This window comes from Rhinolophus sinicus, linkage group LG09 (genome assembly GCF_036562045.2).
Source record: "Rhinolophus sinicus isolate RSC01 linkage group LG09, ASM3656204v1, whole genome shotgun sequence".
NCBI lineage: Eukaryota > Metazoa > Chordata > Mammalia > Chiroptera > Rhinolophidae > Rhinolophus > Rhinolophus sinicus.
Genome location: NC_133758.1, coordinates 1,744,814 through 1,772,208, shown reverse-complemented (window position 1 = coordinate 1,772,208; position 27,395 = coordinate 1,744,814). Strand labels below are relative to the sequence as shown.

Sequence of the window (27,395 nt, the reverse complement as noted above, 5' to 3'; positions counted from 1 at the left end):
GAGGTTAATGGGTGGCAGAAAGGCCCAGTTTACATAAAACCTCTTATTTTTAGGGAGGAATTGCACAAATGTGTCTCCGATGTGAGACAGAGTTAAGAGCATTTCTGTGTTTTATCCACTCTGGAGGGAAGCGATCACCCTGGCGTCCCCAGCACAGAATGCCAACAACTTCTTTCATTTTCTGGAAGAATGAACTGGAGGCCACTGGGCCTGGGCGCTGCTGCGGGGTAACATTGCCATGGACTTCTGGGCCCAGGGTGTGTTTCGGTTGGTTCAAGTGCAAGAGCAGACACACACTGTACTTTGGGAATGAAAGTTTGTGTCACTCACATTCATGCTGCACCCTGGCCTGTGATGTTTTCTGGAAATGGAAATTCAAAAGATTTATTGAGTGCAATTAAACATAAATCTAATTTCATTTCACTAAACAGGGTGCTGGCTGCAGAGATTGGACAAGAGTCTGTGCAGCTGTGTCAGGAGGGGTATCTTCAGTTGTCCCTTCCAAGGTTTATCGTCTTTTCCCAGGTTCCGCTGCTGGTGAGTCTGCGGCCACAGGACACATATGCTGGGCAGTTCCTTTCATGACCTAACACAGCTTCCCACCAGTGTGAAGCCCTAGTGACAAAATGACAAAGAGCATCGCTGACTAGCTGCTCCGTGGAGGCTGTCTGACGTGAGGCGTGAGCTTGTTCTGTCAGCTGCACTCGAGTGCAGGCAGTGGAGCCGTTGCACACATGGTTAGGCACTTCTGCCTCAATCCTTGGTGCGGGGATTAAAGAAACAAGATGCAGTCAGAGGCGCCTAAGGCTGGAAGGTGCTGGGACACAGACAACGGACATGGAGCTGCTTTGGGGAAAGATCACGAGGAAGGAGCCGTAGTTATGGAGCTGAAGGTCTCTGGAGAACAGTCCTATTTTGTTTCCATGAACCCTGAGCAAGGAAGTTACTTTCCCATTGGAATGTACTCAATGCCACTGAGCTCCACACTTAAAATGGTCAATTTTATGCTGTGTGTTTTATCAGAATAAAAGCAACAAGCACCAGAGTTGTTCTCTATTGAATGGGCTGTGGCATCTCCTTTGAAGAAGCTTAGCCTCCTTGCTCATTCATCACAGCAGGTGGTGTGTTCGATGCCAGCTTGAAGAGAAAATGACGGGTGCCTAGTGTCACCTGGGCAGCGACAGGGACATTCTGAGAGGACACGCACAGAAACCCAGGCTTTGCTCCCTTGTACATGTTTCTCACAGTGTGCCGAGCTTAGGATCCTTGTGGAATATTCCTGTGCCAAGACTTGACACAAATGTTCTTAGCAATTTCATCTGTCATCAGGCCGGGACAAGAGCGAGGCAAGAGGGATATTTGCACCAACCTGAGAGTGAGTGTCTCTTTAAGTTTTGTGCACAAGGTGCCTTGTTTCTCTCACCCTAGTCAGGGTCCTGTTATCATAGTCAAAATCTGAAAACAACCCAAATGCCCATCTGCAGGGCGGACAGAACTGTTGTACATCCATACCATGAAAGACTGGTCTGCTGGATTTGACAACACATACACTAAAACTGGAGTGATACAGAGGTTAGCATGGCCCCTGGATGAGGATGACACACATTTGTGAAGCGTTCCATGTTTGTGTAAAATAAATGAGTCCTGGGATGTAATGTACTGCATGGTGACTATAATTAACAATACTGTATTATATACTTGAAAATTGCCAGGAATGTAGATTTTAGAAGTTCTCACCACAAGGGAAAAAATTGTAATGATATGAGGCAATGGATGTTAACTAGACTTATTGTGGTGATCATTTCACAATATATACAAATATTGAATCATTATGTTGTACACCTGAAACTTAATATATAATTGATAGCAATTGTATCTCAAAAAAAGAAATACAATTCAGTAATAAAAAGGAATGAGCTATTGATTAATGCAACAACATGGATAAATCTCAAATTATTCTGAGTGAAAGAAGTTAGACAAAATAAGTACATATTGTATGATTCCATTCACATGAAACCCTAGAAAATGCAATGTAATCATTAGTGACAAAAAGATCAGTGGTTGCCTGGGAACTGGGGAACAGAGTAGAGGCGGGAAGGAGCACAAAGGCGAACAAGGAAGTGTTTGGGCTGATGGGCTACGTTCATACCTTGATTGTACTGATGGTTTCACATCCATGTGCATGTGTCAAAAGTGATCAGACTTCACCTTTTAAGATATCTGTGCTATTTATTGTATGTCAATTGTGTCTCAATAAAATTAAAATAAAATGAGGTACAATAAAAATTTAAGACATGAATTCTTATTGGATCTTGATTGAGAAAATAAGAAGTTTTAGGGACAATTGGGAGTATTTGAATATGGACAAAGTATTAAGTATATTAGATTATTCGTACTTTTCTTAGGTATAATAATAGTATTGTGGATATGTAAGAAAATGCTAGTATTCTTAAAAGATTCATGCTGAAGTATTTAGGGGTAAAATATTATAATGTCCAGCTTATTTCAAATAGTTTGGAAAAAATAGAAAGACGAATAAAGCAAATATGGCTAAATATTGAGAAGGGTGAATCTAGCTGTTCGGTATACAGGAGTTCATTATACTATTCTTTCAACTTTTTTGTGTGTTTGATAATTTTATCATTACAGAGTTGGAAAATTTTACCAAGATTTTAAAGAGAACCAAATTACAAAAGATAAACAAAAAATAACTGAATTATCAAAATCAATGGATAGGTTTAACTGAAGACACAGCAGAAGGTAAAATTGGTGAATTGCAAAATAAATCTAAAAAAGTTATCCAGTACGCAGTACAGAGAGAAAAAGACAAAAATATAAACGTGAAGAAACATGGAGAATACAATGAGAGAGCCTATCAAAAATCCGGCTGGAAGTCCAGGAGAAAGAGAAAAAATGGGGTTACGGCTGTATTTGCAGAAATAATTCCTAATGTATCCCTGAAAGTATACATGAAAAGAACCCACACATAGGCACACCATGATAAGTCTGCAAGACACCAATGGCTGAGAAGTCTCAGAAGCTTCTGGTGAAAAAGATGATCTCCAAAACAGCAAACACTTGAACTGATTCTTTCTCACCTACAACAGAAACCAAGCTAAAAATAGAATTATTTTCAGTGGACTGAAAGAAAATAATTGTCAACCTAGAATTATTTAATTACAAGAAAATATCTTTAAGAATAAGAGCAAAATAAAGACATTTTCAGGTAAACAAAACCCGAGAATGATTGCCATTAGTCACGCTCTCTAAATCAAATTGTAAAGTATGTTTATGAGACAAAGTAAGATAGTAGGTCTGAGATATAAGGAACATAGAGAGAAAAAAATGGAACATAAGTAGGTATATCTACACAAATTAAGACTGCATAAAATACCTTCTGCAATTTAAATGTAGAATTAAAAGACAGAACAATAGTATATAAATTAGGAGAAGGGTAAAGATATTAACATTCTACTTTCATAAGTATTATCTTGAAGTTTCTGGTGTACCCTTAATAGAATATATAATTTTCAAACTAGTAAAGGGGAAAAGGAGGATGAGAAAAAAAAAAATCAATCCAAAGGAAGGCACGAAAGTAGAGAAAAGTAAACTTAGATGACTTGGAACAAATCATAAGCAAAAAATTAGAACAGATACAAATATTTTTCATACTATTTTTTTAAAAAATCAACACTAGAAGACAAGTACAAGACTGCATAGTATGTTCATTGAAACAAAAACAAAAAACCCCTCACAATGTACATGTGTCAATGATTCTCACAAGCACAGTGATGAGAGAAGGTACAAGACACAGAAGAATTTGGAAGAACTTTAAGAAAAAGTTCAAAAGTTGGACCAACTGACCAATACTTTCTGAGAGATCTAAACAGACTGTACAACCACGCAGGCAAGCAGATGATTACGTAGTGTCAGGAGCATAGGAACTTCTAGGAGGATGTCCTGGGGGGGCGGTACATATGGGCTTCCAGGGCGGGGCCCTGTCCTCTGCCTGTGCCTTGTGTGGTGGTTCTGGGGAGCATGTTTTATACCACCCCTGTTTATGTCTGATGTAGTTATTGATTTAACAACAAAACGGAAGAGAAGAGCAGCCCTCCATGGAACTCTGAGACATCAGGAGGGTAAGTATGGGAAACCAACCTGCATACAACCTACCACGACTGAATGCATCATGGAGAAATAGAACATTTGAACAGACCAATAATGAGTAAGGAGATTAAAACAATAATGGGAAACCTCCCACCATAGAAAAAGCCCAAGACCAGATCGTTTCACCAGTGAATTCTACCAAACATTTAAAAGAAGAATTAACACCAATCCTTCTCAAACTCTTCCAAAGAAAATGGAAGAAAGGGAACACTCCCCAACTCATTTTATGAGGCCAAGTTCCCCTATACCAAAGCCAGATAAGGACGCTGAAGATCAATATCCCTGATGAATATATATTTTGTTCAGAAAAAAAAATTACTAACCACCATGATCAAATGGAACTTACCCCGGAAAGCAATGTGAATCAATAAATGTGATATGCCACATTAATATAATGATAGAAATCAGATATTCATCTTAATAGATTCAGAAAAAGCATTTGACCAAAATCATCATCCTTTCAAGATAAAAACTCAGTTGGGTACAGAAAAATAATGTGCCTCAACATCATAAAGGCCACGTAGGACAAACTCATAGCTAACATTATACTCTGGTGAAATATTCAAAGCTCTCCCTCTAAGATCAAGAACAAGACAAGGGTGACCACTCTCACCTCTCCTACTCAACACTCAACTGGAAGTTTTAGCTAGACCAACTAGGCAAGAAAAAGAAAAAAAGAAAGGCATCCATATCATAAGGGAAGTAAAGTTGTCTGTTTGCAGATGGTATTATGTACAGTAAAAAAAAACCAAAAAACTACATAGCGATGTAGTGAAAGGCATACAGCTATTTCTTATGGGTGATAATCTTGTAACTGATGGTCTACTTCATTACTTGGCTAAGAAACCTGGACTTCAATTTTCCATTCACCTTTTAGAACTACATAGGTCTTCATTTAGTTTGGGCACTTACCCCCTTTGATTTCCTACTTTTTGACTTCATTTGTGATTCCCACATCTATTTATTTTACTCTGATGTAAATTGCTTCAAATTCTTTTCAGGACAAAATAGGGTGTACCTTCATATACACATCATGATCCGAATGGCTCGTAAACGGCCAAGTATTCTTAGGATCTGCTTGCAGTCTATTTTCTTACGGCTGTCCTACTCCAGCCCTGAATATGTGTATTTCGTCTGAACTTCATGTGTGTTCTGCTTTGATGCAGCTAGGTGCATAGGCTTAACAAGTAGGTTTGGATTCGCCTACAGCCTAACTAAGTCTGAACCAAAGTACTTAACTCGTTGAATGTCAGTATCATCACCTGTAAAATAGTACCTTATGGAATTGTTGTCAAGATTGGTAGTATTTTATGTAAAGCACTAAAACATACAAAGCAGTTAAAAACAGCAGGTGTTAGTAATTATTAAATCCCACTGGCTGGCTGATGTTAGTTAGAAAAGCTGTCTGAACTGGCTTCTTTTAATTATCTGGCTAATTTTTTCAGGAATTGGATGAATATACGTAAACACAAGTGAACATATACAAAGCACCTGACAGATGACATATTTCCTCACTTTCTATCCTTCTTTACCTGTTGCCTCCACCTTGAAAGCCCTTTCATATCATCTGTTAGAACGCAACCAATTACTATTTTTCTAACTGTAGTTCATCTTGTCCTTCTCAAGGTTCTCTGGATTTTTAAAACCTCCATTATAATATTTTGAGTTTTGTGTCTTCCCTGCCCCCTGGTTACAAGATTTTTGGGGGCAACAGATTGTTTCATCCTTGCATTCCCTTGATTTGGTGCAAAAGAAATCGCGGTTTTTGCCTTTTTAACCTTTTAAACCGCAATTACTTTGGCACCAACCTAATACATTGCATTCAGTTGGTAATCATTAATCATTATTGCTTTGAATTAATTTTTCTGAGGATACTAAACTTAAGAGTACTTTCTTTAGGCTTGAGTGATTATTCCTTTGATAACTTAGTCTTTTAACCTCACCTAACACTTTGCTATCCTGTTATTGTAAATTTGTCATAGTGTGGGCAACAAAACAGAAAAAATCGACAAATTTGAAGTTGTCAATTTTAATGTGTTACATCAGATGACAGGAACATTAGAGACTTCTGAATATGTGCTCCTCAGTCCAGGACTGATGTTTTGATTATTAATTTAGTTCCCCCCCCCCTTTGCCACTATGAAAACAGTGCACAGGGATGCTCTCAAAGGCCATCCTGAAATGATACAGTAAAATGATGTGTACAAAAATTATTCCCGGAATTAAACAAATACGCTAACACATATTAAGCACCTGGCACACAAAGAACCCTTGGCCGGGTTTTTTCCATGTTACCCGGTTATCCCACGTTAAAAGGGCATCTTTCCTACTTATTTCCCGACGGCTGTCCCAGCGGGTTGACTCGGTCTGGCCACACGTCTGGGAGGCAAGGACCTTCAGGCAACGACCGCCCGCCGGCCCTCCGTCTCCACGCAGGCCCGCCAGGTGGGGAAGGCCCGCCAGCCGGCCGGCCGCCGCGAGGCCGGGAGCGCAGGTGACGCCGGGCCGCTCGCCCTCGGTCCGCACCAGGCCCGGCCGGCGGGGCGCGCATGCGCAGGCGCCGCTCCCCGCCCCCACCGCGCGCCCGCGCCCAACGGCCCTAATCGGCCCACCGGGCCATGGAACCCGCCGGAGTCGGCGTGGTCCTAGCGCTCCGGTTCGGTCGTTCGGCCGCCTTGCCCCCGTGAGGCCCTCGGGCGCTCGGCCGGGGCTCGGCGGCCGCCCGCTGCCCGGGCCGCTCCGCCCGCCTCCGCCGCTCGGTCGGGCGCGCGCCGCGCCCCCGCGGCCGGTCCCCGCGCGTGCGCGCTTCGCCGAGTGTATGTGTGTGGAGTGTGTGTGCGGCCGAGGGGTGGGCCGCCGCCGCCGCCGACGATGCCGCGGGGCCGCCCCCCGAAGCCCAAGGAGAGCAAGGCGCGCGGCGACACCGGTAAGCGGCCCCGGCCCGGCCGGCCGCGCTGTGCCGCTCCGCGCGAATATAGTCCCCGGATGCGGCGCGGGGGGCGCCGGGAGCGGGCCGGGGCCGGGCGGGGGCGGCGGCGCGGGCCGGGGCCGGGTCGGGCCGGGGCGGGGAGGGCGCCGCGCCCGCTGCCGCCGCCACGGCCGCCGCCGGCCGACTGTCGGGCCGCAGGGCGCGGGCGGAATGATACCGGCGCGGCGCGGCGCCCCTCCGCCGGCTGGGCCTACTTTCCTGGGCCGGGCGGCGCGGGCCGGGGCGAGGTGCGCGCCGCCGCCCTCCTCCCGCTCCCTGCTCCCCGCCCGCCCTCCCTCCGCCTCCGCCCGCGGGGTCGCGCCCGTCGGCCCGCCGCGCCGCGGGCTGTGCAGGCCCCTGTGGGACGCAGGTGCCGCCGGGCCGCGCCGGCCGCGCGTGTGTGGAGGTCGCCGCCCGCGCTGCGCCCCCGGGGCCGCGGCCTCCGAGTGCGAGGCTGGGTGGGGCTCGGGGCGCCGCGGTCGGCCGGTGACAGGGCGCCGCACGCCGCCCACCCGCGGGCTGCCTCGGCCGCCCAGGTGCCACCGGGACGGGCGCTGGTGCAGGCGGAGGCCCCTCGCGTTCGGCACCGCAGGGACTCTTTAGACAGGACACGTGCGCGGGGCTCTGGCATTGGTGCCCGCGCGGGGCCCCACTGACGCGTGTGTAGCTGGCGGCTCGCCCACCTGGGGAGGCAGTGTCACCCCTTCCTGCGGGTGAGTAAAGTGACTCAGTGAGAAGCTTGTGACCAGAGAACAGAGATGCGGGCTGAGGCCGCAAGCGCCCTGCTTCGCAAAGCGAGAAGGTCAGGCCGGACCTTCTGAACTTCACCCTGTAAAGCGCTTAGGGAGAAAGAGGTCGAGACAGGACTCACTGTAAGTCACCCAGGACACACCGCACCGCATACCTTATCGTGCTTACGGGAATGGATGAAGTTAGCAGACACGTGCACGCGACGACAACGGCGCGGACGAACTGCAGCAGGAACTCACACGCTCGTGTGGCCTCCGCGGAGCCTGGAGCGGGGCTGGCGCCGGTGCGGGTGCGCGGGTGTGCACCGCTCTGCTCGGCGGCCGATGCGTCTGCACGGAGGTCTCAGTCCTCGCACTGCTGGGGCCGCAGCCTGCTTGGTTCAGTGTTTTATCTTCGCTAATATGCGTCTGTCAGGAAAACGTAAGGTGCAGTGTCAGTCACTTGGAAGAAGGCTTAGGCTAGAGACGGAATATAGCAGATGCGTTGACATAAGGCTGGGAACCTGTTCTTCCCCATCTTACCAAACGGCATCACTGTTCACCTGGTTTTTTAAGTCCCAAACCTAAAGAATAATTCTCTTATTCCCCAAGCATTTCATAACCAAGTCTTGTACCTTCTACCTCAAAGGTGTATTTCCATTGGGCCCCACTCTATCCATGTCCAATGTCACCAGCACCTGAGCGAGCCATCCTATCATCTCTCAGGTGGACTTCTGTCCCCGCCTTCTGACTGGTGTCTGTTGGTCTTGTCCTGTCAGTCCGTCACCCGTCAGCCTGAAGGAGCGCTTTAAAATGTCACTCAGATGGCCCAGCCCTGATGCAAACTCTTGGGTGGACTCCCCATCGCTTTACTGCGAGATCGGCAGGCCTCTGGGATCCTAACCGGCCTGGCCTCTCTCTCAGCTCTCTCCGCGCTCTGCCGTGGACTCCGTTATGCTCCATGCTCTCCAGGCCTTCGCCGTCCTCTCTGCTGAGGACGCACCCGGCCGCGCATTCTGCATGTCTCAGTGCTTCAGCTTCTAGAGAGACCTTCCCAAACCTGTTTCAAAGGAACTTCCCCACTTGACACCAGCCGTTCTCCACCCTCCATGGGTCTCAGTGGCTGGTGGACCCCTGGGAGTTCCCAGACACTTTTGGGGTCTGTCAGGTAAATATCTTCATGGTGACACTAACACTATTTGGCTTTTTCACTTGGTCAACATTTGCACTCCTCATACGAAAGCAGTTAGGGTGAAACTGCTGAGGCCTTAGCACAGATCCGGGTATGGTGGCACCAAACTGTGAGGCCCCATTATCCTCATGTATTTCACTCAGAAGCAACACTTTGCAACAGAGACCGCAGAAGCAGATACCAGGATCCACCTGTCATCTAATAAAGCAGACATTGAAAAGATTTGTAAAGGTGAAAACGCTTATTACTAGATTTTGGAGAATATATTTTTTCATTAAAAATATGTTAAATGTTACAGATTTATTTTTTAATGAATATATATTTTTTAAATCTCAGTTTTGATTTCTAACGGCAAATATCAGTAGATATAGATTATGCCTACATAAACTTAAGGTCTTAGGGTCCTCATTTATATTTAAGAATGTAAAGGGGTCCTGAGACACAAACATTTGAGGACCCTTGTCTGTCAGTTTACTCTCAGTAATATTTCTCATGATCTGAAGTTATTTTGATTTTTTTATGTCTCCCATGGTGAACTTTAAGAAACACATGGAAGGGAGGTAGGGATTTTACAGGTGGGGAAATGAGGCTCAAAGACGGGAAATTATTTGGAAGGTCCACTCAGCTAGTAAGCGTTAGAGTTGGGATTTGAATCTACATTTGAGTCCAAAGTGTGCATTTTGTTGCTCTGCCTTGATAAACATTAAGCCCCACGTATGGGTTAATTTGTTTATTCAACAAATACGTTAAAGTACTTTGTGGTGGGGGGGCTTTTTGCTAGGAGCTGGAGAGACGAGCTCAGCAACAGAGACGTGCTCTCTGCCTTGGCTGCCGGGACTGTGTGTCCCTTGATGGCCCGAGCTCCTCATGGCAGCAGGTACCGTGTTTCCCCGAAAATAAGACCTAGCCAGATGATCAGTTCTAATGTGTCTTTTGGAGCAAAAATTAATATAAGACCCGGTCTTACATAAGACCGGGTCTTATAGTAAAATAAGACTGTCTTATATTAATTTTTGCTCCAAAAGACGCATTAGAGCTGATCGTGCGGCTAGGTCTTATTTTGGGGAAACATGTAACAGGCACTTGACGTCTCAGCTTTCCAGACAAATGAAGTCGAAACAGAAACCTCAAGCAAGAATTAGGAGTAGGCATACTCCAAACGTTTCTTGAAGTAATAATTAGCTCAGGACAGAAGTAAAGAAGGAAGCCTTGTCTGTAAGTTGATGGGATAGCATTTACTGAGCCCTTGCTTTGTGACTGTCACCATCCTGGGGGTAGAAAATGAGTGAGGTAGGGTTTTTTTGTGTCGTAGTTATTTTAGTTTTAATAAGCAGTAATGTGACTTTGATGGGAACCACATTTTGGGATCTTGTATGGCTGCCATCTGTTTTTTCCTGTAGAATGCTGTGAAAGTTTTCTCCCTAGCTTGCACCCTTTCGTTGGCTGTCTGCAAAGTTCCTGTTTTCTGTTGGAGGGATATTTGTAATACTTCATTTCCAGAGAGCAGACACAGGCAGACCTTGAGCCAAATGAATAAACAAGTCCTTTGTTGCTCAGATTACCAGTTCAGGCCGTTTTAGATTCTCTTGGACGAATTAGGAACTCTATACTCTTCCCTCCGAGGGAGGGGATACTAGGATGGGCAAAGAGTGGTAGAACTTGAACTGCTTACAAAGCAGCTGGAGATGTAGCGCCCTCAGATTTTAGGTGACTCATTTGCTTCATCAGCAACGCTGGGTACTATTGGTAGGTAACAATTAAGGGGAGATGGATTCTGCGTAAAATCCTAAGTTTCGGACCATATCAGGTATTAATAAGAAAACAGTTTTTCATAAAGCAGCACCCTTCCCTGTCTGTAACTGAACTTTCTTAGGTAGGCAAACACCTGAAGTACTGAGGAAAGTGTGATTAGACAACACTTAAATTCTAAAGATTTTGTGATCTTGGAGTAAGTCGTGAGTTAACATGGGTTCAAAATCTTGGTCTTTGACAGAAAACTAGTCTTGGGAAAGCACACTTGTCCGTAATTCTTCCTTCGATAATGTCAATTCTGTTGTTTTGTAATCTTACTAGACATCAGGGCCTGTACATTGTCTCTGCACATGAAGACCGTGTCTGTGCTGAAGGAATTAGCAGTGTTTGCAAGCTCTCTAGCCCTAGGGCTTTCTGTGCATATTTACCCCAAGGCCGATGCGCTGCTTTGCGCCCTTGGCCGCAGACTCAGGAGTGACCTGGGAGCTTGTGAAGATCCCTGTGACCTGGCCGCCTGGGGGCCGATGACATTTGAGCCTGTGAGGTGGTGGGACCCAGGTATCACTGCTCTTTAAGCTCTTGGTGATGCCACTGTGCGGTCAGGCTTGGAGGCCTGAGCCTGGGGCAGGGCTCTTCCGGTCTGAGAGGGTGGGCAGGGGACAGGTGCCCACACCTGTGAGGTGCCGTCCCCTCAAATCTCGGCATAGGTGCAAACTGTTTGGTAGGGGATCAAAAGTAAGAGTTTGTGTAAGCTGATGAACTGCACGGACAGACTGCTCTCAATGCAGAAGTCAAGCTCACTGTGTAGGTCAGACCCCTGGTGCAGAGGGGAAGGTGCCGCTCACAGGGCTGGGCACAGCGCAAGGCGGGGCATCCGTGGCACGTCCTTGTCGCCACTGCTGAGGGCTCCTCGGGAGCAGCCAGGGACGTGTTTGTTACTTTGATCGGAATGTCTGTACAGAAAAGTGCAGGTTTGGCGTGAAGAGCCCCATGAAGCTTCGTGAGGAGCCAGGAGCTGGACCGCGAGCCTTTCCTGGGAAGTTCCTGTTGTTCCCCCCCAGCGACTGCTGCTGCACCCCCACCGCCCAGCTAGCTTCTTTTGACGCCAGGGATTAGTGTGACTTGTTTCTGCACAGGATTGGGTTCATAATTTGTGCCCTTTCGTCTCTGGCTTCCTTCGTTCCACATTGGTTTTTATGGGGTTATCCCTCTTGTTATATGGCAGAGGTGTTCATTCTCTTTGTGGTGTGGCACCCCCCTGTACTGTCACACTGTCGTTCCGGTTTCCCTTCCTGCTGTAGGTGTCTGGATAGTATGCGGTTTGGAGCTGTCACGGGTCAGAGCTGCTGCGGACGCCGTGCACTTCTGGCTTGTGGTGGACACGCAGTTTCCTCGCGTGACTACGTTACTGTCCAGCAGCAGCATCAGGCGTCCACGTGCTCTGCAGTCTCAGCATCACTGAGTGTAAATCTGTCCTTTTTAGGTTGGCCGTCCTGGTATGTGTCGTGTTGTCTCACTGGGACTTGTAACTCGCAGTCCTGTGTGAATAAGGCTTTACCTCTGACAGCCGTTCGTCCTCTGTGTGAAGCTCCTGTGCCAGGTGTCTTCCCATTTTTTTACTGGGTTGAAGTTTGTTTTTGTTTTTTTTTCTCAAATATTTGTTTTTCTTACTTGTACATTTTTATTTCTAAAGAAAGACTTTAAATTCAGATAGATGTATAGTCAACCACTACACACATTATTTAAATGTAACAGAACCACAGTATGTTAAAATAATAGCAGAAAAAAACCTTAAGTGTCTATAGAGTCACCTTCCAGCTAAAACAGAATTGTAGGCTCAAGGTCTGAAAGTTACAGGCCTTTTAGAGAATGATCCAGCAGTGTCATTCTCCAAGAAATGGGACAGTCGCAGCCCCCAGAAGTCCCCATCATGCTATGTCCAGTCAGAGACGAACCACTATCCTGCTGTCTGACAACCTAGATTAGCTTTGCCCATTTATTGAACTTGACAAGATGAAACCATACAAATGTTTTCTTAGGTCTGATTTCTTTTGGTCAATATGTGAGATTCACTGTGTCACAGCATATCGCAGTAGGTTGTTTATTCTCATTCGCATTGTTTGTGCTATAGCAGGTCTTCAAATAACATCGTTTGGGACCATAATTGTCTCATTGAAATTATACATGCTTTTGACAACTAGCATACTTGGCTTGGCTCTCAGTTGAGGATATTTTATACTGAAGGAACCTGAACAATCTTAGGCTTGCAGTTGGGATAAAATGCTGTTGATAAAATTCAAGCTCATCAGCTGTCTTCACATTAGGCACGAGGCAGAACCTGGGGTCTTGTCTCAGAAGCCATGACCTTGGGAGGCATAGGAACATGACTGGTTAGGAGAGAGCCTTGAATTATGAGCTGAAAATTACTCCTAGTTCTGCCACTGGCTAATCGTGTGGTTTTGCCAAGGAGCTTAATTTCTCTGGGGTGTTAGTTTCCTCAGCTATACGACCAGGGGTTGGAGTGTGTGACTCACCTTGTTCCCCAAGTAAATTTCACTTCTTACTCTTTAACTTAAATCTTTTTGACTAGGTGACACATTATAATGGTTCAGAATTTAAAACTATGGAAGGAAGTCCCCTTTCCCAGCTCTGTTCCCCAACCCGGTAGTTGCCTTTTATACAGGCAACCAACGCTCTGATTTTTTCTCATTTCTGCAGGGAAGTAACACACACATACATGCGATTGTGTCGGCTATCTCTGCCCCTCCCTGTTTTAAATAAATGATGGCATCTAGAACATACTGCTTCTTCCCTTGACTACATTTTGAGGATTATTTTTCCACATGAGTCTATTTTATTTCCAGATGAGAGCCTGTTAAATAGTAAATACATTTGAATCAGTAACAGGTGAAATGCAGAAAGTGAGAAGCCTTTCCTGGTCCTGCCCATTTCTCTAGGTGCCAGCAGGTTTGACTTGACCACTGTTTGCTCCTTCCTAGAGGAAAGCAAGTCCTATGGCTGGTGCTGTCAGCTCAGTGTTCAATTTTCTGAGAGAGATTCTACAAAGAAACAATGAGCTGCATTTCACCTAGCGTTTAGGAACAACCAAATGGCTGAGGTATGTACACAATAAGAGTTGTTAGTGGATACATAAGCTGAAAAAAATGTTAGATCTGATTTAGGTGACTCTGAGGGAGAGGGCATGAGTCAGTGAGGCGAAAAGTAGAAATTAGATGCACTGGTCTCGGGAGCTTCAGACAACTGGGAAATCAGCTTTTATCTTCTCTCCAAATATTTAGCAAGTATTTGTTAGGCACACATGATGTGCCATACCTTGCCAAGGCTTTGGAGATACTTGAGGAAGCAGAAAGGGTTCATGGGCCCCAGCGCCTCAGAAGAAGTCCAGCTGTGCTAAACCCCGAATGCTGACAGAATGTGCAGAGCTGTAGAAAACAGGAGAAGAGAAAGTGGAAGGGGATAATAATAATAATAATAATAATAATACAAAAGAGAAAAAAGCGAGGGAATGGTAGAGATTAGCCAAAGTGGTACCGATGTGAAGTCGGGAGACGGCTGTCCGACTTCCCAAAGGCCTAGCTGGTGACTTCAGAGAGCACGTGGCGTCACAGGACGAAAAGGGGGTGCAGCATGGTTACGTGGTTGAGCGCTGGGTTCTTAGAGGAGCTTAGGGGGTAATAGAAACAGGGAACTGTGGCCAGTGCCTGTGCAGCAGAGGAAGAGAGCAACTGCATTCTGGGAAGTTTATTCAACACATAGAAACAAAAGTTTGGGGGTAGCTCAGTTACTTTAGACAGTGGAACCGGTGTATCTCTCACTTTACTCCTAAAAAGGCCTCCTCCGGGTTTATGGAGAGCTGAGCTCTTATGAGCACAGGCTTAAGAGTTTAAGTCAGGATGCAAATTTGAGTTAAACCCATGGGGTGCTGTAAATGCAGTAGGTCTTGTTGGAATTTGGCGTCATACATGTATCATAGCGAGGCCTTTTGTTTAAGAGATCGACTTAGGTTTCTTAGACTGGGGAGGACAGACGTTGGCCGTTATTAGGATTTAGCTGACTGGCCTGGCTTGCGGGGCCTGGTCTGTGCAGAAGCTCGTCGAGTACCAGCCATGCAGAGCAGGCCTGAGTGTAGTTGTGGAAGCTGCTTAGGGAGTGATGGGTAGGCCTTGGAGTATCGAGGGTGAGCTTTACACAGATGGCCGAGCTTCTGAATCATTGTGAGGCCCTGTTCCTGGAGCGTCAGGACACGTTTGCTTATTTAGTCTGCGCAGCTGTGAGATAAGCTTTGCTGTCCGGTGGGGGTGGGGTGGGGTGGTAGACAGACAGGCATTATATACTATTTAGGATCTCTATTAACGTAAAGAGTTAAACTGATTTTGAAACAAATCTCAAAATTTTTCTCAGGGCAAGCGAAACTGCTCAAACAATTTCTGATCTTCGTACAGCGTGTGATCCGTTTTGACAGTGAATTTGAGTTCTTGGTAGCAGAAAGGGTGACTAGTTAAAGAGAATGGTCACGTCTTTGTCTGTGAGGTGACTGTCTGGGAAACTGCGTGGAATTCTGTGTCCCGAGTCTCCCTTGCATCTGTGAAACCTGGATTCATCCTGTTCTCTCGGGGACAGAACGCATAGTGGAATACCATAGTTCGGGGTGGACTCTAGGACTTGAGCACTGCTCGGTGCAGGTAGCTTTGTGCTGGTTTCGTGTGTGGAGGCGGGAGCTACAGAGAACATGCCTGTTTGGATTTGGGCGACGGCAGGAGTCTATGCGGCCCAATGTCCTGTGCACGTGTAGCTGCCTCTTAAAAAGATGCAGCGTCTCAGCAGGGCTGGCCATTCGGAGGCCGCTCCTCTGATCAAGCCTCGCTTAGGTGCCGACCCTGTCAGGTGACCCGATGGCCCCCAGAACAATGGACGTGTGCACAGACGTCTAGTATTTGCTTGTAGTCTTGCAGGGTTTGTGGGTACCTGAAGCCTACCTGTGGCCTTCTGTAGGTTAAGACCCCCAACTAGGGATACGTCATTTCATAGACCTCTTTTTGGACAACAAATACTCTGGGGACCAGAAATTTGAATCAACACGAAGGTGTGATGGACAGAAGGGCCTATTTTGAGGCCTAGGATGCTGCCCAGAGGGGCCAGCTCTGCACAGAAAGAGCAAAGTGTGGGTGACGCAGCCACCTCATCCCGGGAGAAAGGCCTCGTACTTTCTCGATGCAAAGGGAACGGCCACGATTTCGATAGTGTGTTCCCCTAGCGCAAATTGGTGTTCTGGAGCTGCTGTGGACTTTAAAATCACGCACAGTGTGGAAAGTGGAACTTGTTTTTCCCCTCGAGTTACTTTATTTTGAATTATTATTTCAAGTTTGTCTTTGAACAAAATCAGTATTATCTGATCACTGGGGGAAGAGACTTATGGAAAAAAAATAATTTTATTATATTTTGAGCTTTGTTAAGGAGAGAAATCTTGTTCCTTAAGATAAAAAAGTATTTTTTCGGAAAAGTCTTAATTCATAAGCAAAACAATGTCATTTTTCAGTTTTAAATTTATAGTTTCTTGTCTGTTAGGTTTTTTTATATCAATTGCAATTAATTAAATACCTTCTCGTTTTTGAGTAACATCAGTAGTTTCAGCATAGAGGCTATGAAAATTGTTTCATTCTGCATGCTGAAATCGCTTTTTAATTTTGCATTTTAGATGTTAATTTGAGGCACTCTTTTATTGCTGTATTCAATCGTCAGGTTAAAACATTTACTACTGAGTTCTTGAAACACATTTTTCAACAGATATCTTACTTGTACCTTCCTAACCTCTAAACTATTTCTTACCATCGTAAAAACTTTTCCAAAGGGAATCATAATACATCAATTGAATTGGTCCCAACAATCATTTTATTTGGGCCTGGGGAGTCATAAAACATTTCATTATTAGTTTAGTGCAGAAATTTTGAAAACATGGTCTTTGAAATAGAATGTGGATATAGTTAAGAATAAATAGAATAAAAAATATGTATATTTTTTCCTCAGTAGACGTATCTTATTTATGAATGAAGTTGCAGTCTTTTGAATTACATTAGTATTTTTGAAACTGGAGTTTGCTTTGCTTGTGAATGTGCCAGAAGAATTTTTGAAGCTGTTGCCAGCACTCTCCAGTGCCTGCTCCACCTCCTACACGGTGTTCCCCCCCTTCCCATCCTGTGGGGTGTCAGGGTTCCTGCTTTGACCAGATTGCACTGTGGGCTCCGGGAACTGCTGGCTGGAGTGGGAACTACAGGCCGTTTTCGCAAGAGGGATTGAAAGGTCTAGAAATTTGGAATGCCTGGCTTATTATTACTAGCACATGGGTGTGTTTGAGAAATAGAAGACTTTCTTGAGTCTTAAAATTAACCCTACCCTATTTCCAAATTTCTAAGTTCTAATATTTGGTCACATTTGATACAGAGTTGTATGTGACATGTTTCTAACCTTTGTGGAGTTAGTATGTGGTATATATATATATCCGCAAATTATAGGCCTGGAGTGTATTTACTTATTTTAAAGAATTGTAGTGAGTTTGGGCATCTTTATTTTATGACATTCTTGACAGATTTTTCTGGTTATTACACTGGTTTTCTTATTTGGAAATGCTTTTCAGGTTTATCCACTTACCTAAATGGGTGAAACCTGAGGCTTGTCCAAAGCCTTGCCACCTTTCCCTCCCTCAGCCATAACTATCTACCGGACAGAACACAGGTTTTCTCTTTGCCACCTGCCCTTGCTCTGTGTGAGGTAGCTTTTACACATCACCTGAGTTTTGTTTACTGAGTGATTTAGGCGCCTGCGTGAATTACTGGTGAACCGCCAATTGACTTAGGGGGACCGCCTCCAAGGTCTGTAGTGACTTCAAAATGACAGCAACCAGCAGGCAGGTTACGAACCTTAGGGCCTTTGTGCGCGTGTGGAATCCAGCCTCAGGCGTGAGTTCCAGGTTTCTGCCAGTCCCACTAAGAAGAGTTTAGGACTCTGGTCGGTGTCTCGGTCATCTCAGCATTTCTCGTTTTTAACTTACAAGCCTGTCCGTTTAAACATTTTCAGATACCATTCATTTCATCTGAACTCTCTCATAAATCTCTGACATGATTTGGTTTCTAAACAATACCAAGTAATTGAGTTTTATTTATGTCATGCAAATCACCACTGGTATTTATTGTCTGTACTTGTGCAATTTTATAGATGGAGTTTTAACATTGAATGAGGACAACACTAATTATGTGTACCAAGTCCCAAACTTCCACAAATGTGAGATCTGTCTGCTGTCTTTTCCAAAAGAGTCCCAGTTTCAACGCCACATGAGGGACCATGAGCGAAATGACAAGGTACGTATTTTTCACAGGGCGTCAGACCTGAGCATTGACACTGCAGGTGTAGAGTCCACATGCAAGAGACGATGTTTTCTGATAATTTAGGTTCCTAAATTGTGAAGCATTTTAGATCATATAAATATGTTGACATTTTGTATTTTGTTGTAACTGTATTCTGAGCTATTATTAGGTAATGAGAGAAAGTGAGAGCTTGTCTAGTGAGCCCATATATTGAATTATGATGGAGAAAGAAATAGTCTTAAAATCTGACTTTTCAGTCGTTCCGATTTCCTCTATGACTCAGCACAGAACTGGTCTGTCTTGATGTTCCTGTCTCCGGTGGGGTGTGACCCTCAGTGGCCATGCGCTGTAAGTGCTGTTCTCAGTACGTTGGCTGGATTTCAGCAGCCAGCAGGGCTGTCTTAGGTGGAGATGTGGACCTTTTGCTGCAGTGCACCCTGGAGATAGGTGGGGAATGTTAATGTCTGGAAGGAATGATTTGCCTGATAGATGGAAAGTGGCAGTTCAAACCACAATTAAAAAGTGGTGGCAGGCTTTTCTCTAGGTAGGCGAGCCATTTGAGGCCGGAAAAACACTAGGGAGCTCTTGTCTGGAGACCAGGATACGACCAGCTCCACTTTCCTTCCAGTGAGTGACGATGCTCTAACTGTAATCATATATGCTCACAGCATAACCGCTGGCCTCCCCCTCCCAGGCTGAAATCTGAAAACACGGCCTTCCTCCTCATTTTAGCATAGAAGTAAATGCCAGGGATTATCTTTCTGCAAGTAAGTGACAGAGCACCTTCCATTTGGGGCACATTTCAGAGCGACCTAAGCAACTCTGTGCAACTCCATGCTCCTGATCCCTTAGTTTGCTGCAGGTGATTCTGTTTCCAGCAGCGGATGGTCAGAAAAGGGGAGATCGCACCCGCTGAGTTAAGTCTCACATTTGTTTCCGTGGAGTTGACGTCCTGACACGTTTGCACGCAGTCTGGCCTGTGCAGACTCTTTCCTGCATAGGTGTGTGGTCGTCCTGACAATCCCTGGAGGCATCCTCAAGGAGCTTTGTGTGTGGGTTTTGGAGTTACTGACTTGGGGTCCAGGACAGACGTCTAAGTGCCCGGGGAAGATGGTAGACTGTAGTTCTTGTTCATATTTGAGTGCCTTTCACTGTGAAAAGATTGTCTTTCAGGGGCTTCTTGACTTTTCTCTCCCAATAGCCACATCGATGTGACCAGTGCCCCCAAACGTTTAACGTTGAATTCAACCTGACCCTTCATAAGTGTACCCACAATGGGGAGGACCCTACCTGTCCTGTATGTAACAAGAAGTTCTCCAGAGTGGCCAGTCTCAAAGCACATATTATGCTGCACGAGAAGGAAGAGGTAACTATTTTGGCCTGTAGTCTGTTAACGGATTTTTAAAACGCATCTATCTCTTAGGACAGGGGTGTCCAAACTTTTTTCAACGTTTTTCACCAAGGGCCATATGCGATAAAATACACAAACAGCCGGCCACTCACGCGAGGTGAAGTACGTATTGCCTCACCTGGTTTATTTAAGTAAACTAAATATATTTTTGGAATTTGCTGCGGGCCAATTAAAAATGGATTGTGGGCCGCAGTTGGCCTGTGGGCCGCAGTTTGGACACCCCTGCCTTAGGAGGATGTTAGTACCAACTAGTTTAAAAAGCCTGTCCTATAGCTCTCAAGGGATTCACTCTCGTTAAATTTGCCTTGGCTAATCTCCAGGTCGCCGATGAAATGTTTTCTTTTCCAGGCATATTAATTAGAGTACAGACATTTGCACGTGTAGTGTATTTGGAGGATCAAAATATGTCCACCTTGGTTAGAAGAGCCCCCCCACCCCAACCCAACAGAAATAACTTGTGTAGGACTCTGTAGAGGCCAAAAGTAGATTTCTGCTGTCAGAGATGGCAAAATCTGCTTGCTTGGTTTCTGGATCCCCTGACCTGTGGGGATTTGGGAGAAGAGAAGAAATTCATGAGCCACAAAGCAGCTTATACACAGGTGAACAACCCTGAAAGGCCACGGGCATAGTCTCGGCACAGCCTCAAGGGGGCAGGGCAACATTGAGGACATGTGAAAAAGATGCCTCTTGGGGTGCAAGGACCTATTTTAAAGTATAAATGACTTGCTTTGAAAATATTCTCCCCCCCACCCGGATTACTATTGTAGAAAATTAGGAAAATTCAAATGGGGAGGAGAACATAAAAGTCACCTCTAATTCTACCATCCAAGGTTAATTACATGTAACTATTTGGTGTATTTTCCTCCTGAGACAGAAAAACAAATACAGTATTTAAATTGCATATATAAAATTTGCACCCTAAAAATTGAGTTCACACTTTCTATGTAGGCTTGTGTATTTTTATATATGCCTTTAATTTTTAATACAAAAGATTTTTATCTTTTTAAATATTATTATGTAAGTAATGTATGTTTATTTTGGAAAATGTTAGAAAGTAAAGATTAACAAGTAACATCATTAAAAAATCCAATAATCACACCAGTTGTAGAGTGTAGTGTAGTCTCTCAAAGTTTTTTTGTTTTGTTTTTTTTACTATGCGTGCTTTCCATAATTGTTTCTGTGTTTAAAAAAATAGTTTTTTTTTTAATAAAAAATAAGTTATAAAAAAAAAAAGTTCTGCCACTGGACGAGCTGTGTTGTAACCTGTCCTTTCCCCTTAATACATTGTAACTAGAGCCTCCCCTTTCATTTGCTGTATCACGACTGTTCCCCCCTTGCCGTGTTTTTTACCTTACTTGTTAACGTCTTCAGCATCTGGACGTTGCATAATGATATTTAATAATTTCCTTTATTATTTAACCTTTAAGTTGTTTGTGCCTTTCAGTATTGCAAACACTGCATCTTTGTATATATCTACTTATTTCATTAGGATAGATTCCTACCACTGGATTTACGAAATTAATAAGACTTGTTTTCTAAGCTCTATAAATGCCACAGTATGTTCCAGAAGCATGTGCTCCATCTCCCATTCATTAGAGCACTAGTCAGAAATGGCCACGGTCTTGTTTTTAGAACAGAAAATGTTTGCATTAAATACTGGCACGATAAAGTATTCTGAAATAAGTACTGCATGTGCAGTAAAACATCACACAGTAGGGAAGGGTGTAGTGAGGGCAGAGTCAAGTCTCCACCAGCCGATTCCAGTTCTCCCAGAATCAATTTGTGGAGCTCCTTCCTTCAGTAGCCCGGCAGGGGCACTCTGTGCATATCTGCCTCCTCTGCACCCCGCTGAGGCAGTGGGGCAGCTGTGCCTTTCTTCAGTTACCTGTCTCAGGTGCGGTTACACCTGTTCATCAGAGAGCAGTCTTCTTGTAACAGCCACGCGGTGTCACGTCCTGTATGCGTGTGTCATGATCATCACTCACTGTGCTCACACACACAGGTTGTTTTCATCTACAAACAAAGCCTCAGGGAGCAAATCTCCCTATGTGTTTGGGCACCTCTAATGCAGTGGTTCTCAAGGCAGACTATTTGGTTGGTTGTCACTACTGTGGGAAGGGGTTGAGGTGGCATTCAGGGACCAGAGGCCGGCGATACACTGAAACTTCCTTCAGTGCACAGTCCCCCCTCCCGCTCCCCACGAAGAATGATCTGGTTCTAGAAGTGGCACTGCTGGGTGAAAGCATATGTAAAGTTAGAATTTCGATAGGTGTTGTCGAATGGTTCTCCAAAGAGGTTTTATCAATTTATACTCCAGCCAATAATGTGTAAAAATGCCCATTTCCTCATGCCATTTTCAATATCTGTGTTATAAGACTTGTCTTTTCTAATCTGGTAATTTTAAAATGGTATGTTTTTGTTGTTTTGTGTTTCCTTAGTTATGAGTGAAGTTTACATCTTTCCATGTTTATTAGCCATTAGTAGTTTTTTCTGTCTTTTAATTTTCTTTCCTTATTTTGAGGGAGCGGGTCGGGATTATTAGTCTATTCTTGTAGATTTGTGTCAGCTATTTCCATACATGGGAAGTTGGCTTTTCTGCTCTGTGTGATAGAAGTCTTTTCTGGTTCCTGACTTTTTATTTCTCTTGGCAATAAATTTTTAAATTGTCAAGTACTCGACTTTCCAACCTATTCACTGACAGGTTCTGGTTCTTGTGACTTGCTTAGAAATACTCCCAAGTCGATAGTGATTCTTTTTTGAAACCCACCGTGTCTTGTAGAGCAGCGCACACACAGTGCAGTGCACATGCCCGTTTCAGAAATCCCGAGGTCACACTGACACCTCCAGTGCCAGCCCACCCTGGGGAGCCCTCCTGCCTCCCCTGTTGGTGTTTGCATGTCTGGTCGTGCACGGTGAGGACCCTGCCCCCAAAGTGGCAGCGCATTCCTTGAGCCCTTTGCTCAATCCTTATTCCTCTGAAATCCTTCCATGTTGCATTGCGTGGCCCATGCCACTGCAGGGCAGGCTTTTAGGTGAGTGCAGGGCCTTTGATCCAGTTTGCTTTCTGTGCCAGGCCTCTCCCCTGTCCCTTTCTCCTGAACCACAGCCCTCAAGTAACTGCCCTCCATTTGGGCAGCTTAGTGAGACCACAGACAGCCCAAAGCAGAGTAGGGATTGAGTGCTGTGCAGTTAGGTTATGAATATTTGGATATTAATTTATTCTTAGAAGACAGAATCATAGAAACCAGAAGCACTCAGGGAGACATCCCCACCTGCTCCCCTGGGCCACCTGGGGAGGAGGCCAAAACACCTTGTTTTTCTGGTTTGTCTTTGCTTTCTCTTTTGTAATGCTAAGCAAATGTTTTCATGCTTTTTACTTTCCTTTTCTGCTTTATGAATGTGAACTTTAGAACTTTGCCTACTTAAAATTCAGTTAGTGTTTTTATTTTGATTGCATTGAGTTTTTATTTTAGATTGTTCCTGGGGAAAATTGAACATGTTTACAAAATTGAATCTTATTGTCAAAACATCACTCAGTAATGTTTTGTTCTTATGAATTCAGTACATTATTTAAATTTATTCTTAAATGTTTTAAGATTTTTATTAATATCATTCTGGGAGGTCTCTCAGTTTTATATTGTTTGTTATTGGACTATAGGAAAGCAGTGTATTTTTGCATATTTGTTTTGTAGCCTGCCATCCTACCAGATTTTCTTTGGGTTTTCAGGTATACAACCTTATCTACACATTGTAATTCTGTCATAAGATTTTGTTTTGTTGTGCTTTGATTTCAAGTACCACCTGGGTGGTTTAAAATAAAATGACCTTTTGATTGTTGCCATAAAAATATGTAGTGATAGCTTATCCCTCTAACTTTTTTATTTTAAAAAATTTCACACTTGAAAGAATGGTACAATGAATACTTAAAGACAATGAACCCTTTACCTGGGTTTCCCAACTGTTAAAATTTCCCAGCTCTCACCCCATCGCCCCTACCATTTCTGACCAGTTAAAGTAACTTGCAGACATCATGTTCCTACTTCACCTCCAACTACTTTAGTATATATCCCCTAAAAACAAAGACACTTTCCCCTTTATCACTTACACTCAAGAATTGAGCATTGCTATAATAATCCATCTTCAGAGGTCTCCATCCGGAGAGACAACGGGTGAGTAGTAAGCGTAGGTGAGTTTCAGACGGACGTGCTTGCTCTCCCTGTGACCCTAGGAAAGGAGAAGGGCTCAGACGGGGGTGAGCGTGCAGGTCTCATGGCGGAACGGAAGCACTGCTGCTGTTTTCGAGCAGATTTCTCTCTCAGTCCCAGCTTCTTTAGTCTTAGTGTCTCAGTAAGTTTTTCACTGAGGCCAAAACCTACGAGTTCTGTTTATGAAGTCATTAGATGCAAGCAGCCTGAGAAGTATTTACGTCTTATTAACTTACTGGTCATTTGCGGCCCGACACACATGGCCTGGTACTGCACACCTCTTGAAGCCCTGGAATCTCCTGTTCCACACGATTTTCACTCAGCGCCTGCTTTGTAACACAGCATTTACTGGAAACCAGTTGCACAAAAATGTGATGTTATCAAAACTGAGCTGTGTCAAGCTAGTCGTCTGTGTGGCATCGCACAGTTGTTGAGTCTTGCATTTCCCTTGAGAAGGTTGGCCATCCCCAGGCTTGCTGATGTGTCTGTCACTTTCATGGAACATTGATTGCCTCGCTCACAGGCTGGCCTCCTGTGAAATGGAGACCTTGCTCTGTCTCCTCAGAAGGATGAGGGGGTTGGAGATGGGTGTGGGATCCTGTTTTGGGAAATGGGAGTGGAGCCTGATGGGACAAATGATGGGTTATATTACATGGAATAAATGCGTGGGTCGGGGCGTGTGTGGAGCTTTCCGTACCTTGCCCATCTCCAGGGTGCCAGAGGAGATGCTTGTCTGCATCAAGCTTAGGATGTGTGAAGCGGATGCTGTGGGATAACAAAGGAGTCAGGATGACCGTGGGAGCACACGCGGTGAAGAAGGCTGAAGCCGCTCTGCACACACTGCACATTCTGGTGTTAGCATGACAGGAAAGAGCAGATATGGCCCTGAAACCGAGGCCACTCACTTGATCCAGCCTCAGACCCATCTGCACCGGTCACCAGGACAGTGGCTTCACATGCTCCATTCTCATGTTTCTTCAGCTGTACCTTTAAAAAGGTACTCTGGCTTCCTCCGTAACGGAAAAGAGAAATAGCATAATTTATCATTTCCAGAAGTTCCTAGGTTTGTATACATTAGTCTCAAACTCGTACTCTTCGTTGTATGTTTCGCTTCTAAATTCTTTTGTCTAAATTCTTTTCAGATTGTTTCCCAAGTGGAGCTCGTAGCCCTCCTACCTGTGATGACTGCCTACTGGTTACTTCATTTGCCTCTGTCTGTTTTTGTTGTTGTTGTTTAGCTTTGTTCTGACGTCATCTCCTGAGGTGGGCGCCCCTCCTTGTGCAGGCGGCTGACGTGGGAACTTGCGCAGCCTGGTCTTGGCTGAGCTCTTGGTTTATTGGTTAAACTCCAGCTGTCTTGTTCTTTTACTGTCGTGGTTGTAAGAATGTAAACATACCATAGTTTTCGACTCATTATTTTTTTTTTCCCCAAAAGGCCTTTGAGAAGTGTGTTTCCTGAAATTAGGTGACTTTACATTTTTATTGCTATGAACCCATCTTCTATTTCCTCTCTTTGAATATAACAGATTCTTTCTCAGATCAACAAATAATCATAGGAGAAGAAAAAGGTGGAATAGTCAGAAAAGAGGCTTTTTCATAACTGTGGTTTGAAGCTGGTAATGGAAGCTATGAGCACGCTTTAGCTTCTTGCCACACAGGGAGAAGGATTCTGGAAGTCGGGACGTGATGTTCAGTAAGCTGACCTTAGCAACCCCACGCTGAACAGGTTTCAGGAGCAGGCATTTTACGTGAGCAGAGTTCAGAAAAGCCTCTGCTGTACTTATTTCAGATGGGAAAATGTGTCGACAGTAGTGAAACAGGGTGCTTGCTCTCTCTTCTTTTTAGTGGTTGTACTAGGTTGCAGGTTTAGTTTTTCCTCTCACCCAACAATCTGGTGTTATCTGAGATTGTCCAGGACTCTACTTGCTCTGTCTATTTGAACGTTACTTCTGTCACATGGTTTGCAATGCAGAGATGGAGGAAGGGGACACACTTCTGCCCTTTAAAGGAATGATCCAGAAGTTGGCTCTCAGCTCTGCTGATTTCCCACTGCACAGAACACAGTCATCACACAGGGTCACCTTGTAGGTAGAAGGGCTGGGAAATAGAGCTTGTCGTCGGGTAGCCTGTATTCAGCCAAGAGCTCTCTTACTGTGTGAGAAAAGAAGACTAGATAGTGGAGCACAATTGTTAGTCTTTCCCACATATGTTCCAATAATACATTTTTGGCTATCTTTGTCTATTTTGTATGCTTTTATTTCTCAGTTCATTGATTTGAATATGGTATATTAGTAATAACTACAGGAATAATTACTAGCCTTTAGTCACGTTTAAAAAAATCTAAAGATTTCAGGTAAGACAGAGCAGCCCTTTTATCCCAGGTTCCCCGTCTTATAACTAAAAAAATGTAGAGATAATACAACTAACAGATAGAGAAAGACTCTGGAAGTTGGAAAGAAGGCTGGCAGCCGAGGGTTTCAGGGCTGAGGGACAATGTGGCAGTGAGTTCCCTGGGCTTCTGTTTTTCCTCTTGGACAGCTGGACAGGGTGCTGGAGAAACGTGTGGCCTTCTGCCAACAGGCATAGGTGAAAACGCTCCAAGGAAAGCAGGCTCCCCTCAGCCTAAAGTGCCGAAAATATGGTCCAACAACAAAATCTTTTTGACGATCCCCACCCTACTCCAGCCAAATACCAACTGAAGAAGTGCTTGGCCAGACTGTATAGAGAGTGATCTCCCAACGCATCCTGGCCCCTGTCCCTGAGAAGCAGACGGCCCTGTGATCCCCTGACTCCCTGGGATTAAGTCAGGAGCTAATTGCACATCCGTCTCCTGGCAGAAGAAGGCAGCACCCAGATCCCTGCCTGATGGCATCAACAGAGCCAAGCTAGGAGCTGACCTTTTATCATCTGCCCATAGGAGCAGTCAGTGTTTTGCTCCCCTGCTAGAGGAGTGTCCGTAGGTCGTGGGGAGCTGAGTCCCAGCCCACTTGGCAGCAGTGACACTTAACCAGGTGATGCAAGCAAAATGTACTTCCCCTGCCTGGTGTCATGGGACCCTGCGAGGTGAGCCGCTACCCCCACCTGGCTCTGTGCTGCATGTAAACAGGTGACTGAAACTGAAAGATAAGCTAAGCTCCAGAGTCTCCCAGCATAATACCCTGAATGTTCAGGATACAACTGAGAATCACTCATCATGACAAGAACCAGTGGTTCCCAACTCCAGTGAGAAAAGATAGCAGATCACCTGGATGTTGGGATTATTTGGCAAGGACTTTAAAACAGCCATTGTAAAGCTGCCTTATGGATTGTCTTGAAACAAGTGAAAACTAGAATAGATGGAAGATAGAAGAACCAAAGGGAAATTATTGAACTGAGGAATCCCGTGGTTGAAATAAAGCATTCAATTGAAGGGCGCAACAATGGAATGGAAAAGACAGAAGAGAGCATTGGTGAACCTTAAGACAGATCAGTAGAAATTACTTAAGCCAAACAACAGAAAAAAAAAATAGATTGAAAAAAATTAACAGAGCCTCAGGGAAATTTGAAGCTCCCACATTTGATTCAAAGGAGTTGTAGGACGGGAGAAAGAGTGT

General features: G+C 44.8%; 1 protein-coding gene and 1 non-coding gene across 5 annotated transcripts in view; both read left to right on the top strand.

Moving 5' to 3' along the window:
• The first annotated feature begins 1,524 nt into the window (after nucleotides 1-1,524).
• On the top strand, nucleotides 1,525-1,628 carry LOC141567075 (U6 spliceosomal RNA). Its single transcript, XR_012489471.1, has one exon. It is a non-coding gene; the product is annotated as a U6 spliceosomal RNA (small nuclear RNA).
• A 5,122-nt stretch (nucleotides 1,629-6,750) lies between these two features.
• Nucleotides 6,751-27,395, top strand: part of ZNF236 (zinc finger protein 236) — an 88,890-nt gene continuing 68,245 nt past the window's right edge. Inside the window, exons 1-3 of one of the 4 annotated variants that reach the window (XM_074339816.1) lie at nucleotides 6,751-7,093; nucleotides 18,038-18,180; nucleotides 19,388-19,552. In XM_074339816.1, coding sequence (XP_074195917.1) covers nucleotides 7,039-7,093; nucleotides 18,038-18,180; nucleotides 19,388-19,552 — 363 coding nt within the window. In that variant the 5' untranslated portion in view covers nucleotides 6,751-7,038. Of the gene's footprint in view, nucleotides 7,094-7,618; nucleotides 9,287-18,037; nucleotides 18,181-19,387; nucleotides 19,553-27,395 lie in introns of those variants that run through there. The other 3 variants (XM_074339817.1, XM_019715556.2, XM_074339815.1) reach the window with 3 other exon arrangements.